Source organism: Lycorma delicatula, chromosome 4 (assembly GCF_047948215.1).
Source record: "Lycorma delicatula isolate Av1 chromosome 4, ASM4794821v1, whole genome shotgun sequence".
Taxonomy (NCBI): Eukaryota; Metazoa; Arthropoda; class Insecta; order Hemiptera; family Fulgoridae; genus Lycorma; species Lycorma delicatula.
Genome location: NC_134458.1, coordinates 96,885,160 through 96,904,541, shown reverse-complemented (window position 1 = coordinate 96,904,541; position 19,382 = coordinate 96,885,160). Strand labels below are relative to the sequence as shown.

Here is a 19,382-nt window from a genome sequence, read left to right as displayed (position 1 = left end):
GTAATTTGTTTATCGAACTTTCCTTTCTGAAAAATGTTTTGTTGAATATAATATATTAAGCTGTGATTCAATTTCGCTGTTTTTTCATTATGTATATTTATATATATATATATATAATATTTTGTATTTACTTAACCTTTGTAAAGTGCAAGTTTATGTAGATTATATGAAATAAATTTAAACTGCTAAGGAAACTGAATTTTCAAACCAATCTGACTAACCTGTAACTGTCTTCTCATCTTGACATTAACTTTTCTAAATGTTCAGTTTTTACATTTTCTCATAAATTGATTAATATTTAATTACAGTAAACCAGTAAACTTAAGAGGGTTAATAAAATGTCTGATGTAGCAGTTATGCCTGATTTCCCTTTGAATTACTCATAAGAGAGAGACTTGTTTGTTATTGTAAAAAAAATAAATATGTAGCTACTATAGTCTTCACTTGGGATGTATAGACTTGAATTTTCTTCTATTATTTGGAACTCTTAGGTAATTTACATAAATTTTAAAAAGTATTTCAGTATTTTTTCCATAAATTTAATTACTACATTACCTAATTAATGCAGAGTTTTTGAATATATTTAAAATTTAGATTATAAAAAAGAAGAACCATTGCTCTGATTCTTTGCAAAAATTAGTGCAGGGGTTGATCACTTATTTAGACAGACATTCAACTGTATATTCCTTAATATTTCAACGGATCTCACAATCTCTTTACATTTTTATTGCACAAATGATGCACTGAATTCAGCAATTGAATGACAGTCTTAACAAGATTTTGCCATTGTAAATTTTGAGCCTTTTTCAGATAGTGAGATATAAAATTTAATGTTAGTTGCCTATAATGATTGCACTTAAGTAAATTGTAGTCTAATGGACTACATAGAATCTAATAATTCTGTAAAATAGAAAAAAGAAAATGTCCAAGAATTGTTGAAAAATATTCAGTAGGTTTACATTTCAGATTTTAAGTAATCACAGTCATTATACAGAAAAGAATTAACAAAGTAGATATAAGTACAGACAAGTTTAAAAAAAGAAAGAAAATATATAATAAATGTTACATAGTGTGATGAAACACAATACCCTATAAAGCTATTAAATATTGTAAATAAAAACATTATTAATGAGATATTTATTTAATAAGTTCCAACCCAATTTTGAATCATTTCAGAATGAATTTTTATTAAAAAGATTGTTTTTCTAGTGTCTAGAAATGAAATTGAGATCTTTTAAAAATTCATATTTATAGGAAATATCAAATTAAAATGAAATTATCCTCCAGAGGACCTTTCATTGTTAGTTATGCAGCATCTTGATAGTAAAGTTAATGGCCCTCATATTAAAGGTTTGGTCGACTTTTTAGTATTTAATAGAATAATACATTGCATTCATTTTGGGTTTGCCAAATTGATTTTATCAAATATTTGTTAATGCGCACACTGAGAAAGGCTTTACCTATAAATTAATCTGTAAAGACTGCAATTTAAATGTAATGGAAAAATTAAAAAGATTGAAAGTTGCATTTGACTCGTTAAAAATTCAGAAGACCAGATAAATCATCCACAGCCCAATATTGCTTATTACAGTATTGTTATAGAAGAGATTTATTAGAAACTAAAGTTTTAAAAAGAAATGCTCATAATAAATAAATTGTTCGAAACTTTATTTCCAATATCAGAGAAAATTCATTCTTGAGTAATAATATGGTATCAATTTCCACTAATCTTTAAAATTACAAAATTTATTAAACAAGTGAAAGTTCTCTGTCACAAGAAAATTAAACTTTTGTCTTTTTTAAAAGACAGGGTATCTCTAAGACAAACATTCATATTATCTGTATTTTTTGAGAAACAACTTTGTACCTATGGTAAATGAAAAAAATTTACCAAAGTGTGATTTTTGTAAGGGATTTTGAAAAGGTGTGGTGGCCAATCCAGATGATCATTTTTAATGGCATACACTAACCCTTTAATCCTTCATCATCTTAGTCTAATTTCAGTGAGGTTGTACATAAATTTTATTTTTCAGTTGTTTTGTCTTATTTTATAAAAACAAATAGAAAATATTTATAATATTTTATAATTATTGATTTCTTTATATAAATAAAATATTAAACAAATAACACACACACACACACACACATATATATATATATTTATTCATTTGTATGTACACTGAGTGTCTCAAGTAAATGTATTCAATCTTTAATGGTTACAACTAGAAACCAAACAGGTATAGAAATTACAAAACCATATCAGTTGATAATTCAAAACATTTGTTTTTATTGTTGTTACTCACTGCCAGATTATATGCTATTTATTCTATAATAAACATAGCTGAAATTGAGTTGTCTTTTTACCAATGTAAATATTAATGGCTTTTGAAGTGTTATTAGAAAACTGAGAGTGTTAAAGAGGTTCAAAGACTGGTTAAAGCAATTTTGATGGAAATTTGTACAGACTCGTATATGTGGCAATTTGTTGGTAAAAATTAGAGTTCAATATCTCCAGTGGTGGGGTAGATAGTTTTATGGGTTAATTATCATTATCTTCTTTTACCTTAATATTATCAAAAAAAAATCCCCTTCACAGAAATTGAAAAAAGCTACCTTTTTATTTACTGCATATTTTTGAAGTCTGCCGAGGCATAATAGTAGTGCAAGTGACCAAAAAAAATATATACTTTGGTGGTGAGGGAGACCCGATCAAAGTATAAAAATATAAATTTTTTAAATTAAAAAATTTTTTTTTGTTTATTTAAACTTTAATATAACAATAATATAATATATCATATAATATCATAATTCATCCCCACCCTCAAAAATGAAATCATAGGTAACTTTTTATTGGTTGTACATTTTTCAGTGGAATGTTTATTTAGTTTCTGCAATTTAACATAGAAAAATCAAAAAATATTCTTGGAAGATGATATTTGGAGGTGGGGAGCAGCAGAAAAAATACCAATTTTTGAATTTTTTAAACTTTTTTGGTGTATTTAAATATGTAATGATAATTTTACAATAAAACTTTATCATACATTTTTTTTTCTCCCAAAAGAAAAGAAATCTTACATAACTTTTTCATATATCATTATTTTTCCAGTATATAAGAATAAGAAACCAATGTTAGGAAAGTATTACAACTTTGTCAGTTTTATGTGTATAAAGTTTAACTGATGATGAGGGAAAACCTCGAAAGCGCTATTCAAAAATAATAAGCATAAGGTAAGAAGTATTATTAAATCCTGTGCTCTTGGTGGTAAATGGTTTTTATACTTTTGTCTTTGATATATATATTTTTCTTTTTTTTTCTTTTGTGACTGAATAGGATGATTTTAGTCAGTCTATTATCCAAGTCTCTTCAAAGGGACTGTTTGGGTCTTGCAGCCCTCCCAGTACATTTTCATATGATCTGATCTCTGTGTCTTTTCTGGTGCTGAAAATAATTTATTTTTCAATAAATATTTTCTCGCCTCACACTCACAACTTCATGTTGCGAGTGTTTTGTCCTTGATTTTTTCATTTATTTTTAAGTATCTGTGATGTCCTTTGGTGTAAGGTAGATTTCCTTCAGATTCTCTGATTCATCTGCATCCTGTCTTGGTGTTTTATGAGTTGAAATTATACTGAACCAACTATTTCAGAAGTTTCGAACCTTGTATCTTCATGATGTGTCCAAACAATCCTAGTCTCCTCTTACGTATGGTATAGTGATGGTTTCTGACTTCTTATATTTGGGACAATTCACCACTGCCCGCCTGTCTTTCTGGTACTTTTTGTTGATGTAGGTTCTTCCAATTCTTCTTTTGTTTTTCTGGAGTCTGTCAGTCTTTGATAGGTCATTCAGGTGGAATAGTGTTTCTGCTGCATATGTGGCTTCTGGTTTTATAACTGCATTGTAGCGTCTTATTTTTGCATTTATGTATAGAAATTTTTGTACTGTGGGTGTACCAGGGTAATATTTGTGCTTTAGATAGTGTGTTTGTTCTTGTTTGGAGTGTTGTTTTTTTCATTTAGGCTGTTTGTTATTTTTTTCTCTGAGGTATTTAATTCGGGTTGCTATTTTGACTTCATGTTTACTTCTTTTAATTGTATTAAATATATATACACAGGGTGAAGATAAATTATTCAGTACATTTTAGGGATTAATAAAAAATGAACAAAGCAATGTAGCGAGCACTGATTTTTTTCAAATATTAATGTAATAAACATGTTGGCGCAATCATGTTGTAACGACAGGGGATCATCAGTTGAGCAGTGGCTACCGTGTAGGAGAAAACAATTTGTGTACTATGGTTTCATGAAAGCAGATCTGTTATTACCGTTTGTAGAAGTTTTTGTTTAGAGTATAGCCTTGATCCTCCTAATAAAGACTATTAAATTTGGTGTCAGCAGTTTAAGGATACACGAAGTGTAGTACACAAAAAAGGGGCTGATAGACCCATCTCTGTGTAAGTTGTAGATCAAAATAATTTTATTAGCACCTAAAATGTGCTAAATAATTTATGATCACTCTATAGATGTATAAAATTCTGGTTTATTTTGTTTATTATTATTTAAAAGTTCATCAACAGAGTAACATTGTTTTTTTAATAGGAAATTCTGTTATTTAATTTTAAATAAATTAGTCAATATCTTTGATTGTAATAAAGCAAGTGGTAGTTATTTTCAGATTTATTGGATAGTGAAAACATAAGATTTTTTTCTATTACGATGAAATATTGTCCTCTCTAATATTGTGATAGTTTACTTATCTAGACTGGTAAAATTACCGTATTATTAATTGTCTTTTTTTTTTATTTCTTAGGAAATTAATTACTTTTTTGTACCAAAGGTTGAACACTTATAAATATGAACACACGGAAAGTAGAATTTCTCATTGGTCTGTGTGAGTCGTGTTTATAAGGGGGGAGATCGTATTAATAACCTGACAGCACTTATTTTTTGTCCTTATAACATATTCTGATTTTCTGAAGTAGTCCCAAGATACTGTACATTATTATAACATTTTGATGGTAATATATATAAGCTTAATGCATATTTAATAGTGATGACAGGTTTAATGTTTCATTAAAGAACTTCAAAACAGAAAGGTTTGATTTTTTGTCGCAAAATCAGTTTAATCATATACAAAAATGTATCATCTTATAAAACACCCAAGAATTTCTTACATAAATTATCAATAATGTTTGACTTATTATTAGCCAATGTTATATGTTTCAGAATAACAGTTATTTGACTACCCTCTTCACTGTCAAAGAATAAACTGTCAGTTTACCAACAAGTTTATACAAATAATTTACTTAATTGTATAAATATACTATCAGTGAAAGTATAACATTTAAGCCTTTTAACTTGCCCATCATTATTGGATAGTAAATGCTGTATCTATTTTTATCATAATTTTCCCCTCTGATGCTACACTCAGTAGCAGCTAATTACATTCTCTTATCCTGTTTCTTTGTAACTTATGATTATTTTTGAGTATTTTGATTCATTACTATTATCTATTCTTCTGAAACACCTAATCTCTATTCTTTCTGTCTATTTTACTTTTTACTTAAAATATTTTTTTTTGGTGTTATTGTTTTTACCATAGAAATAAATCGCAAGTCTAAAAGTTTATTAGCTTTGTTTTACTTCTTTTTAACATTATTTTATACCAAATTTCATATAATTATTATAAAACATATTATACTAGCTATAACTAATTGAACGTTTTTATTTGTTATATATGCTGTGAATATTTTTATTTTATCAGGCAAATAATTAAAATTGTAATTAATTATTTTTAATGTATTCATGTCCAGAATTAATTTTAACCATTAGGTATGTTTTACATGATGTTTCAAAAATTCTACCAAAAACAACTGTGAGTAACAATCTGAAGTATATATTTATATAAATATTTAGTAATTACCAAACCATTTAAAAGATCTTCCCAACAATTTGTTTAAAATAAAATTTAAAAATGATCTTTTACAGAAACAATACAACACTGTGAATTATTTTTTAAATAATACTAATTAAAATAATAATAAAACGCCCATGAATTTTTTGCATCTCCATTACATAAGTGCCCAAATAATTTTTGTTAGTGCCTTCTGAATTGTGATTTGCATGTAATTATATATAGTTTGCATCTCCATGTTTTTAATATTATTTCATATATTTATAATTTAGATTATTAATATGGATTTTAACCATTTCTATATTTTCTTTTATCTTGAAGTATTTTTTCTTTTAAAATAATATAATTTAAAGGAATTAAAGTAAAATTTCTGGTCATTATTGGTGTAAAATTGTTATTAGTAGTAAAACTAAAGACAAAAATGGACCATGGTGAACAAAACACTCACCAGTGGTGTGTAACTGGCCTTGCTGCTAATGCCAGGTTAAATATTATACTAATCAATATTTTCGTCTATTATTTATTTTTGTTTTTTTTTTTTTAGTGCATATCTGTTGGGCATGTGTTCTGCTTGGAACACTTTTATTGTTAGCAACAGCCCAGTATTGGTTAGGTCATCTACTAGACACTGATTATACAATTAGTGGGATCGGCAGTAAATACGATGTGATCAATGTTACTCTTCTTACTGCTGGAGTTGAAGGTAGTGAACAGTTATTATTTTATGCTTATTGTTAAGGCCAGAAGCCTTTCAGGAAGCAAACCTACTAACACTTGTACATTTATTGTGTACAATGAATAGGTTGTGTATTAGTAATTAGTATATTACATCATATTTGAAAAATAAGTATTTTTAATAATTATTTCTGGTGCAATGGACAAAACCATTCTAGTGATTGTTATTTGTAGCGTTGATGATGCTGGTTACAACTCAAAAGATAAAAAGTAATAAGGCACCCTAGCCTTCTGTCTACCATCCAGCCAATACACCATGGTCCAGATCTTTCTGCCCCTAAACCACCAGAGATTTTTGATGATGTTATCCTGGATATGTCTAGTGATACCCATTCTGATGCAGATGATATGTACTACAGAAAATTTTGAACCTAAGTTGTTTACTCAGTCCAAGCTAAATGATTTGGTCAGGTATTTGGGCTTAACAAAGGAAAAAGCTGAACTGCTTGGCTCCAGAGTCAAAGAAAAGAACGTCTAGGCAGCAGGAACAAACATTTATGTATATAGAAGAAGAAAGCAAACATTTTCTGAATTTTTCAAACATGAAGGTGATTTTGTATACTGCTTAGATATTGCCAGTTTGATATATGAATTCAGAATTGAATATAGAAAGGAGGGATGGAGGCTGTTTATAGATTCTTCTAAAAATAGCTTGAAGGGTGTCTGTTACACAATGGTAACACTTGTGCATCATTGCCTGTTGCTCATTCTGTGCTTATGAAGGAAAGCTACAAAACCCTTGATATAGTTTTAAATGAAATAGATTATTCCACTCATGCTTGGTTGATATGTGGTGATTTGAAAGTGTCATGCATGTTCCTTGGCCAGCCAAGTGATTTTACCAAATTCTCATGTTTCTTATGTGAATGGGACAGTAGGGCAAGGGATCAACATTGGTCTAGAAAAAACTGGCCTGCAAGAAAATTTTTATAAAGCCTGGAGAGAACATTCTGCACAAGAACCTTGTGGATCCAGAGAACATTCTGCTGCCCCTTCTGCATAAAATTAGACCTAATGAAACAGTTTCTGAAAGCCTTACCCAAAGATGAAGAACGTTTCAGGTATCTCTGCAAAACATTTTCTCATCTATCAGAAGCTAAGTTGAAAGAAGGCATCCTTATTGGGGCTGACATCTGAAAAATGAATTCGATTCCAACTTCAAATCAAAAATGACTTTAAATTAAAGGTGGGCTTGGTATCATTAAAGCAGGTTGTTACCAATTTCTTGGGCAAAAAAAGTACCCACATTATATTTCTATTGTAGCCAACTTTTTCCACAATTTGGGTGATGTCAGTGAAGAGCAAGGTGAACATTTTCATAAAGATATCAGTGGTGGAAGGAGGGTATCTGGGCCAATATGATGAGAGACTACTGTTGATCACTTCACCAAAAAGTTCAGCAAGCAACGCACAGAAGAAAAAGCTTTAGCAGAAGCTTTAAGGAGAAGAGGGAAAGGAAATATAAGCCAATGTACACGTAAAGCTTTTGTAATAAAGAAGTATTTTCGTGTTTATACTTAAATATAAGCTTTATTCATATTGTAACATTAATTTTTTTTTATTCCTATCCTATGTTACCTTATTTTCCTAGTTTATAACAAAGTCACATTGCAATGAAACTGTGGGTGATTGAAAAACCTGAGTTCAGATATGGGTTCAGCACCAAATAAAACAAGAATCAGGTATTAACATTAAAAATGTTTTCAAGAAATTATTTTTTGTTGGCTTGTGTTTTCTATGGTGATTTAATGTTAGAATATAAAAATATAAAAATGAGATTCAGCTTATATGTGTGTTATACATACAGTTATGTTCTTAATCTATCAATCTCTTTTTTTTATTAGTGTGCTAAATGTGTTTACTTTGATGTGTTTGGGGTGATACAGATGGTTAACACTATCATTCCCATGAGAACTGTTGATAATTCGAAAGCCCAGCCAAACCAGTTATACATTATTGAAAATAGCTCCTTCATAATGTATTCTGGCTTCCATTCTTTTGTCGAGTTCTAATTAACTACACATCTGGCTTTGTATTCTATACACATTATACACTCATTGCATTAACAAGTGACAGCCAACTGCCTACAAGCTGTACATCATGAAGGCTTCAGCTGATATTTAGAGATTTGTGGAATACTGAAGAAATCAGTCTGTCAATTTATTTATGGAGCATTTTTATTAGTTTTCAAGTGTGCAAAGAGAAAACTTAAGTCATAAAGACACAATAAATATTAAGAATTGTATTGAAGCTATGTTTATTTATATTTATTGTATGGATTTAATTTCACAGTTAGTACATAGGCAGTTGTCATACATTTTATTTTTTGTTTAATTTGTTTCTCATTGTGATAGAGTTGATTTTTGCTGAGATTCATTTATTTATATTATGTTAACAAACAAATGTGTGTATTTCAGTACTGATTGGAATATTGTTTAATTATGTATTGGTTAAAAACAAACCAAAAGTACCTTCCAAAATCATTACAATGAGTAATTTATATAAATAAATGTTCATTTTTATTTTTAAACAATCTTTATCAATTGGTATAAAAGATTTAATAAAAATAAATATATTGAAATCTCTCTAAAACAATAATATTTTAGATTCTAGTTTAAAATAATGTTATAGAAATAGTTATGGTATTATATACCCCACTTTTCTCTTTGGTTTTTTATATCATATTGGCTTGATGTTAACCTGAAGTTACTCTAAGTTGAACAAGAAATATTGTGCTTAATAAACCTCATTTATTATTATAAACTCTTATTGCAATTTCTGCTTTTTATATTTGAAAGTGTATATGCTAAAACATAATAATAAAATGGAAATGCAAATAAAAATTTATTCTGAAACATAGTGTACTGTAGTTATATTTATCATATTGTAACAATAAGAATATTAACTGAATAATAATTTGAAATATGTAACAGATCACCACTGAAATACAATTAGAGTACTGTACTATATATATTTAGTGAATAATAACTGTAAATGAAGGAATAAAACAACTGTGATCATCAAATATCAAAAGCTGTAGGTGAGGATTGCCATAGCTGGCAATTGTAGGATGACTAAGAAACAAAATTGTTTAGCATTGACAGTTTTGTTTACGCTCAAGCTATGTTTCAGGCATTTAGAATAAAATCTTAATTGGCAGGTGAGAGATATCACTATGCCAGCTAATTAGGAATTACTGTTAAACTTGATTTCATTATTATAATAGAATACAAATAGAATGTGATGGCAAAACGTAAATGTGCTTGCTTGAGCTGAGAATAGTGACAGATAGGAAAGAATTGACCAGCTGGTTGTTAAAGAATAGTGACCTGACATTGCTAATTACTATATGCTGATTTAGTTGTTAGTTTTAAAAGTTACTATAGTACGATAATGATGTGATGATGAATATGAACTAACATAACCTTAGTGCTGCTGTAACACCTTGTCATGTTATACAGAATTATTAAGTGTGAAATTAACCAGTTTTATTGAAAGGAAACATATGTACCTGAGTTCACTAGATTATAAACTTCTACAATACATAATATTTTTTTGTTGAGAGCCAAAATATATGGAGATAGAGGGATCTATCATAATCCAAGATAACGTAGTTTCAGTAAGACCTTTGTATTGATTTTATAGAAGAGCTATGATGATTTAAAATTGAACTGAACTCGAGTAATTTATTGCTATATTGAACAACTTTTTGATGAAATTTTACTGCGTATATACACATTTATTGTGTTTTACATTTTATGTAGTTGTATTTATAAAGCATAAATAACAATGCGTTTATACACACTTATTGTGTTTTACATTTTATGTAGTTGTGTTTATAAAGCATAAATAACAATGTATATGAAGCAGTAATAAAATTACCCATATTTATAGAACTAAACAAAAACTGAAACTACAAATATAAAAATATTGCTATGAACTGTCTATGTTGAAAGAAAAAGAATTGCTTACAACATATCTACACTGCCTATACTACACCTAGATGTCAGCAGGTGGTGGTTTTTATTAGGTGGAATTGAGAGTTCTTTCTGCAATTTTTCAATGCAATCCCTTATGCATTACAACTTCATGAATTGTAAAAGCAATTCAATTTGTACAGGATAAAACTTCTGTTACTGATTACTTTGAATAATTAATAAAGTAAATATGAAAGTTATCACCAAAAATTAAATTATAATTTTGAATCGTATGAAGTATAACAATTTGTGATTTTAGCGCAAAAGTGATATGATTATATTTATAATCTTTGTTACTGTAAAAATTATATAAATTTATAATGATTATATATATGATATAATAGTTTAATTTATTAAGATTATTACATTATTTTAATGATTTTTATAATACTGAAGATTATAAATACCAGGTGATCATTTGAAAAGTTACCACATTTATTATTCAACAGCTATCAGTTCAATCATATTTCTGTTTGCAGGCATGTATACCATTCTCAGGGAGGGAACTTTTTTTTAAATTATTTTAAAAGGACTCTGCTACACTTATCCCAACTCAAAAATATTAAACAGCTGTGGTAACATTTGGTTGCATTAATTGATAACATGAAAAAAATAATAAATTTTGGTGAAAAGAAAATTCCACCCACCCTTTCACTCGGTCGGTACATAAAACCATTTGGGGTAGTACTTTTTTTAAATTTCAGTCCAACAAAAGTAGCTATAAAATTACGTGGTATAACTTCTTAAACCATTTGAAATAATCATAATCTATAAAAATTATTTTTAGAATTACCAATACAAAATTTTGCCCTTAAATGTTTTCTAAATTTTCAAGTGTTGAAAACTTACTTTTTTTAAATGAGATGATATAGCTTGTGACATGTCATTGGAAGGCCCTTTGGATGACAAGTAATTTGGTACAAATAAAATAAAAATGGTTCTCTGTGATTGAAGTTATGATTAAAAATGTGTTTTTTTTTAATTATATTAGGATTTTTTTTAGGCTATGTTGGGATACAGTGTTACTGACCCAAAACATTAGGTCTGAAATCATCTGTTCTTCTTAAAAAATATGGGGTTTATGTTTCTCCAGCATTGAAATAACATACCAATAAACACAGCATTATAACATCAGTTAAACATACGAAAAACCGATAACATGTTGAAAAATTGATTACCAGATAAATTTAATAATTAAATAAAAACTAATTCATATGAATAATTTTTAATAATAAAAAAATTAATGCTTAAATTCTAACGACTATTTAAACCATCATTAATGAAGTAAAATTTCCATTATTACAAAGCAAACAATTAAATTTAGTTCAATTAATAATTGGATATTTTGAGTTCAAAAGTTGGCGACTGCACTCTGCAATTTTAAAAAGCTAAAGATCCCATTGTTGGTATTTACTTGTTATAACAGGTTATAATTTTCTGCCAATTATTGAAATCTTAGTTTCTATGGTAAGTTTTTGCAAATTGTTTTCTTTCATATTATATGTAATTAGTGGCAAAAAGTATTTATTCTGTTAGTATAAAGTATTTAAATTAAATTAGCATTAAAAGTATATAAACTATTATTGTATTTAATTTATTGTCATAGTTTAATTAAATTGCTGTGTTCTTTAGTTAAAATTGGCATTTGTTTTGTATTGTTGTTCTACTGTTTGCCTTTCATTTTTTGTCTTTTGTAATTTGTCTAGCTAAGATGACTTACTATCTGGAAGAAAGGCCTTAACTAATTTTTGCATATGGAGAACAAAATAAATGTGCTAGAAGAACTGTCCAAGCGTTCAATGAACAGCATTTAAATAAAAAAATTTTCACACTCTTACACTGTAAATTTGTAAAAAAAATTACAAGAAACAGAATCTTTCATGAATAAGAAATGTGCAGGGCAAAAGGTTTTAGACGAATTAACTATGGTTGAAGTTTTGGGAAATGGTTGTAATTTTGTCCTCAGAGCTCAATTCGTAAAATATCCTGTAAAAACTGGGGTTTCTTATGGTTCTATTTTCACTACATTAAAATACAGTAACACTGTATCCCAACATAACCTAAAAAAAAAATATTAATATTATTCGAATAAACCCACATTTTGAATCATAACTTCAGTACCACCAAACCAATTTTTATTCTATTTTTACCAAATTACTTGTCATTCAAAGGGCCTTACAATGACCTGTTACGAGCTATATTGTCTCATTTTAAAAAAAAATAAGTTTTCAAACCTTGAAAATTTAGAAAACATTAAGGTTGAAATTTTGGGTTGGTAATTTTTAAAATAATTTTCATAGATTATGATTATTTCAAATGGTTTAAGAAGTTAAATCATGTAATTGTACAGTTATTTTTGTTGGACTGAAATTTAAAAAGCTGTTACCCCAAATGGTTTTTCACTCCTACTGAGTGAAGGGGTGGGCGGATTTTTATTTTCTTTTCACCAAAATTCATTTTTTTTTTTTTGAGTTGTCAATGTAATCAAATTTTACCATTGCTATTTAAGATTTTTGAGTTGTGGTAGGTATAGTGGTGAGGGTGGGTAACCCCTTTTAAAATAATTTTAAAAAAGTTCCCCCAAGAATGGTATGCATGCCTGCAAACAGAAATACGATGCAACTGATAGCTGTTGAATAATAAATGTGGTAACTTTTCAAATGATCGCCCGGTATATTTATTTCATTATTATTAAATTTTCTTTTTTGACCAATTTGTTTTTCAGATGAACGCCAAATACAAGAATTTATTGAAGTTTCTGAGATATTACCCAATTGTGGTATTCAATCTGAATGTCCACAAAATACTTTTCCAGTCCATATATATACAGGTCAAGATAAAGATGATCAACCAAAACTTTGTGTTCATGGAAAATAGTAAGCAGTTTTTTTATATGAAGCTTTAACACAACTCGGTCTATGTTATATTCAATGCATGCTGTAATATATTAATGGAATAAATTACTGCAAGCTGGAATATATTAATGGTTGTTTGAGTTGTTATAAATATTGTTAATCAAGATAATGCATGGGTAGCTTTTGATAACAAGTGATCTTTTGTTTATGGATATCTAAGAAGTAAACAACTTGTTTCTATTAACATTAGCTTAATTAATATATTGTATGCCCTTCTGTAAATGTTCTGGTTGTAAGTGTCCTGTTATGATAGTGTGGGTCTATGGTTTGTTAGTCCTTGCTGACAAAAAATAATTAGGTACATAAAGCCTATCTGGTAAACTTTTTGATAGATCCAGATTGAAATATGTAATTTGTTTTGTAGTTTCAGTACTTTTTTTGTTTTCTTAGAATAAAAGGGATAGCTTTTTCAGTCTAGGTCTGTCATTATCATTCATTCTTACACTGTAGCTAATTATTTGAAAATCACGAACTATATTTTACTTTTCTTATTTACTGGTGTTTTGTTTTTCTTCTATCCAGAAAAATAAACCGCATGGAAATATTGTATCTGTTTATTTTTAACCATTTTGTTTTAATTGATGCTATTTAGAAATTAGCTGAGATTATAGCTGTGTAAAAGTATTCAATCTTTGAAGTTAATTGTTAAAGTCAGCATAAATGTGTACAACATCTCTAAAACTTTGTTTTATTTTAGTTATTTGTAATTAAACTATATTATTCCTCACTATATACAAGTAGTTCTTGTCTCCATCTTTTACTGTTAACACTGAATTTGCCAACCTGAATGTTTCATAAAGTTAAAGGGTTATCTTGAAAGTAAAGACTATCTAATTTTAAAAATAATTAATGTGAATTAAATATTTTTTTTTACTAAATTTATTCACTTTGTCTACTTCTATAAAAATAATTTCTGCCATAATTGAGGCATTTGTCGTATCAATCTGTAAATTAGATTTACCTTAATTTTATATCTTTACCACAAGCTCATTTAACTTCTACTTGACAGCTTCTTCAATTAATCATCATTTGCAGATTATTTTCCATTTAAAATTCCTTCAGCTTATTAAACAGATGGAAGTCATTTAGAGCTTAGTCTAAACTGTAAAGTGGGGGACAGAAAATCTTGCATAAAAACCTTCCCAGCAAATGACATGTGGACATTAAAATATAAAATAAAATGTAGACATTTATCATGTAATTACATGGCTTGGTCAGCCATTGTTGGATGATTTCGAATAGTATGGTACAACTCTTGGAGCATTTTGAAATAGGATTGCGCTGTAACTTATTTCTTGAGGTATGAACTTAATCAGTAGGAACCAAATTGATCCCAAAAGTTAATGGTGATCTAGTTGCATATAGATAGGATTTTCTTACATGTCCATGTTTTTTTACTCTAAGAATGATGCCATTCAGATGACACTTCATGTTAACTTTTTTAGGCTCGCAGCACCACACCTATGATTCTTTACTGATAACAATTGAATCATTAAATTCATTATGTTATGTATTGGGCATCAAACACGCCTGAGAATGTGGATTCTATTTACACTTGTTATGGTGTATCAATAACATGTCCTGCACCCAATATTCACAAATTTTGTAACTTAAATTCTGGTGTATGATTTTACCAAGAATATACAGAAAAATTAATTTAAAATCCATGTTTGTGACATCTTTGTCAATATGTTTCTTCACATCACTGATGATGATTGTGGGTTGCATGGAACAATCTTCATCAAATAGTTATAAAATTCTAAAACATATTTCTCCATTTTTGTTCATTTATCTGATTCATCACTTTAACATTATACACAGCAATCTATTATTTATGAATTTCACCTGGTATCATGTTTTGAAAATCCAATGAATTTTGTATTTTATGACTGTGTTATGTTGTATACATTTGAAAACTTTATAACTCATATATAAAAGAAGATAAGGAGATATAATAAGTGATAAACTACAGTAAATCAGCCAAGCTTGAGGACTGCCTACGTATATAAGAGAAATTGCTGTCATTACTTCTAAAACAGTTCTTGTAGAATTTCTTACAATGATTTAGATGGTAGAAATTAATAATGTTGCATGTAAAATAATTCCTAACCAAAATGTTTATTTAATTATATGACTTGCTGTAACCACATTAATGCTTTTTTAACAGCATTATAGGGGGAAATATAAATGGTGGTGGAAGAGGGCTGAATGCAGCAATAATTGAATCAACTCACTTAAACATTGTTTCTGTTCAGAATTTCGACCTCTACAGTCAGAACAGTTCAACACTTGAGGTGTGGTTGGTGAATCAGGTTCATGAAAACGATATCATTATAGCATTTACATTCGATGAAGCTTCTAAGGAACTGAGTAAAAAAGCAAAAACAACATTGTATAAACTTGGTCAGTTTTATAGTTTTTCTGTATGTTGTTTATGTTGATTTATAAATCAAGTTTTTATTTGTTAAGTTCTTTTCAACTAGGATCAACTGTGATGATAAACTACTACTTGGATGATGATTTTATTCTTTTCTTTAGCATTTATTTAACGATTAACATATTCAATGCTGAGTTTACTCAATGTATGATTTGCTATCGGTTTGTTTCCAACATGCTACCTACTCTATTATTTGGTACTCGTTTACTTAGTTGTGAATTTGTATTGTCCAAACTCATAGTGTACTTTAATCATTTGTTGTCTCTAGTTTTTTATTTTTAATGTTCTTTAATAATTTTTTTTTATTATATGATGACTACTTAAAAGGATAGTGTAAGATGTTTGATGTAGTATGACTGAAATTTGAATATTTCTGTGGATCATTTAATATGTAATTTGAAACATAAAAATTAAATATTTTTTTATAATTTCCCATTTAACATTTACTGTGTTAATTATATATAACTTAAACTATAGAAACCAGATTCTCAGATGAGAGTGGTTCTACTTTGTGTTTCAGAATGCTGAACATGATATCGTTTTTCAGACATAGTATGTTTGCAATATATGTTTTTAGACATTGCTCAATATTGTATGTTTTTCAGAATGCTCAATATGAGAGCATAATGTGCCAATTCATAAAGAAATAGTAAATGTTAACATAGTATTAATTTTTCTCAATAATTAATTGCATTTTTAAATTATGTTTTCATGTTGAGCAGTTTTTTGTATACGCTGAAAAACATACTAAGTAGAGCCCCCCTTATTTGAGAATCTGGTTTCCATAGTTTAAGTTGTATATGATTAACACAGTATAAAAATGTTCAATGGAAAATCAAGAAATATCCAATTCATAAGTTTCAAACCACAAATCGTTCTGAATATTGTGTAAAACATTCCTACTCCTATTTTTCTCAATATATGACTCATCTGTTTTGATCTCTATTCAGGATGGTCCATTTTACTTGTATCCAATTTAATTACTATTACACATTTATTCTGTTTCATGAAACAAAGTTCTTGCAATGAGTAACAGGTCATTTTTGTTATTATTAGGCTGTAAAAATCTTTATTGTACATCACTATCTTAATTTGTTCCAATTTTTAAAACTAAAATTTTGTTGATACTAGTATTAGGATATTATTTATCTGTAGGATAACTATTTATTCTTAATTATTTGTAGGAAATTAAATTTACATCTTTGGTTTTGTTTATTTATATTTGTTTACAGAACATTGACAGCTATTTTTTTTCTCAAAGAATGGTTGTTGGGTTTATAAAGTTATATTTTTCACATTTTTTGTTTATAACTGTAGTTATAAACTTTGTTTATATCATGAAGTTTTATGTACTTCATAATTAGCTTGCCAACATGTTATACTCTTTATCAGTATTAAAAATGATTAATAATCACTTTCAAATTACATGAAAATTGTTCTTCCAGTTAATTATTTTGGAGCTCTAGCTAAAGAAGATTTAAATTGTGATTTTCTTGTAATTGAAAGTCAGTTGTTAATAATTTTTAATGTTTTTATTAGTGTTAATATTGTAAAAATTGATGACTTTTTCATTTAATGAGCAGCCAATATTAGTCATATTTTAATTTCTTTAAAAGTTAAAAAAAGTGTCACTGTTAGAAAGATATATATATGAATCAAAACAAGTACCACTTAATATATTTTGTTTCCCCTACATAGTAGATGAAGTGTATGTAATGCATTGTTTCAAAATAGAATAGGTACATTAATATGTTTACAGTGTTTGACTTGGTCATTCTTTTGACTTTGAATATGTATAAAACATCTGAGATAAAAGAGGCAGTAGTCAGAATTGTTTTTTCTGAGAGTAATGATGTTTGCTACCCAGCCAGTCCATGTCCTAAATAAAGATGCCACATGTAGGACTGAATATCACTTATGATATTCTAATTTATTGATTGGAAAGGGGTGATTGTGTTTTCATTTGTTTACAATTTCTTTGAATAATAATAAAAAGTAGTTGTCTAGAAGAGTAATAAAACAATTTATCAACTGAGAGAAGTCTTTAAATCATCTTCAATCTTAATTCTCAATTATAATGTACATTTAAAAACACAGTTAGGGAAAAGAATAAAGGGAAAAAAATTGCATCAATATGTAGTGAGGTTCATAAGTGACTGATACAGTGGTCTTTCTTATTTTTTTTATTTTTCTTTGTTTTAAATTGGATATCATTGCTGTAATAATAATTTAATTATTTATCTTATTAAAAGAGTTGTATTATGAAAGAGTAGAAATTCGTTCATGAGAATTAAGATATTTTAATATTTAATAACTACCAACATCTATTAGCTTTTAATGTAATTTGGTAAATTTGCATTGAGCTAGCCAATAATTTGGTATATGTTTGTGGGTGGTTTTTGTTAGTCGTTATTGATTGCAACACACTGGACTTGTTTAATAAAATTATACTCGCACTAAATCACATGTAATAAAATTTAGATTTACTTAAAATATGTTGAAAATAAAAGAAAAGTAATAAGTATGATTAGAATAGTGTTTATAAAGATAAATTGTAATGATTGTAATTGCATATTTAAGAAAAATGAATAAATTATTTTTAAAATTTACAGATTATTTTACTGCTTAGAAGAGTAGGGATAATCATTAATCATTAAATCTTGCTGAACACCTAATAGCAAACCATCACGTTTCATATTCTGAGAATGATATGGATGTAGTAAAAAAACAACAATTTTAAAGACTGTTATTGAATGTAAGAAAGATATTAAAGAAATTTAGTATGAAAAATAGTGATTTGTTTCAGCTAGCATTGTGACTTAGTAATCCACCATCTTAATATTAAGTATACCCACAATAACAATCTGTTTGAATCTACTCTTGATCATGGTTGAATATAGTTGTATTATCTGATGAAGATTGTATGGATACTATATGTATTTGTTATAAATTGTTTATAAGATACTTATTGACTGATGATGTCATGGACATACAGAAAGTGCTTTTGGTTTGGTGATAATCATCATAAATGTACTGTCCTGGTGATTCACACATAAAAAAGTAATTTTTCTTCTTTTTTAAATTAAAAATGTAGCAGTGAATCATACATTTTTAGTGGCTAAATAAATAAATTTGTGTGTGTATACTCAACCTGACTATAAATAACATCCACAAAAACCATGTTAAACAATTAATTGGAGACTCCAATGCTCAACTAGGTTGAGAAAGAAGATACTACAACATCATCAAAAAATGGCCTGTCCAAATGAAAATAAACAAAACAGACAGAGACTCGTCGATCTCTGCAGAAACGACAAACTAATCTTGAAATCCACATATTTTAAGAGGAAACCTGAAAAACTCAAAACCTGGAAACACCCCAACTACACTAAACGAGAATGGCA

General features: G+C 27.9%; 1 protein-coding gene across 3 annotated transcripts in view; it reads left to right on the top strand.

Annotated features, from left to right (window-relative positions):
• Nucleotides 1-19,382, top strand: part of LOC142323662 (protein O-linked-mannose beta-1,2-N-acetylglucosaminyltransferase 1-like) — a 45,662-nt gene that overhangs the window by 661 nt on the left and 25,619 nt on the right. For 2 of the 3 annotated variants that reach the window (XM_075363714.1, XM_075363715.1), the window contains exons 2-4: nt 6,459-6,617; nt 13,352-13,502; nt 15,709-15,944. In XM_075363714.1, the coding sequence (XP_075219829.1) occupies nt 6,459-6,617; nt 13,352-13,502; nt 15,709-15,944 (546 nt within the window). Of the gene's footprint in view, nt 1-6,458; nt 6,618-13,351; nt 13,503-15,708; nt 15,945-19,382 lie in introns of those variants that run through there. The other variant, XM_075363716.1, reaches the window with a different exon arrangement.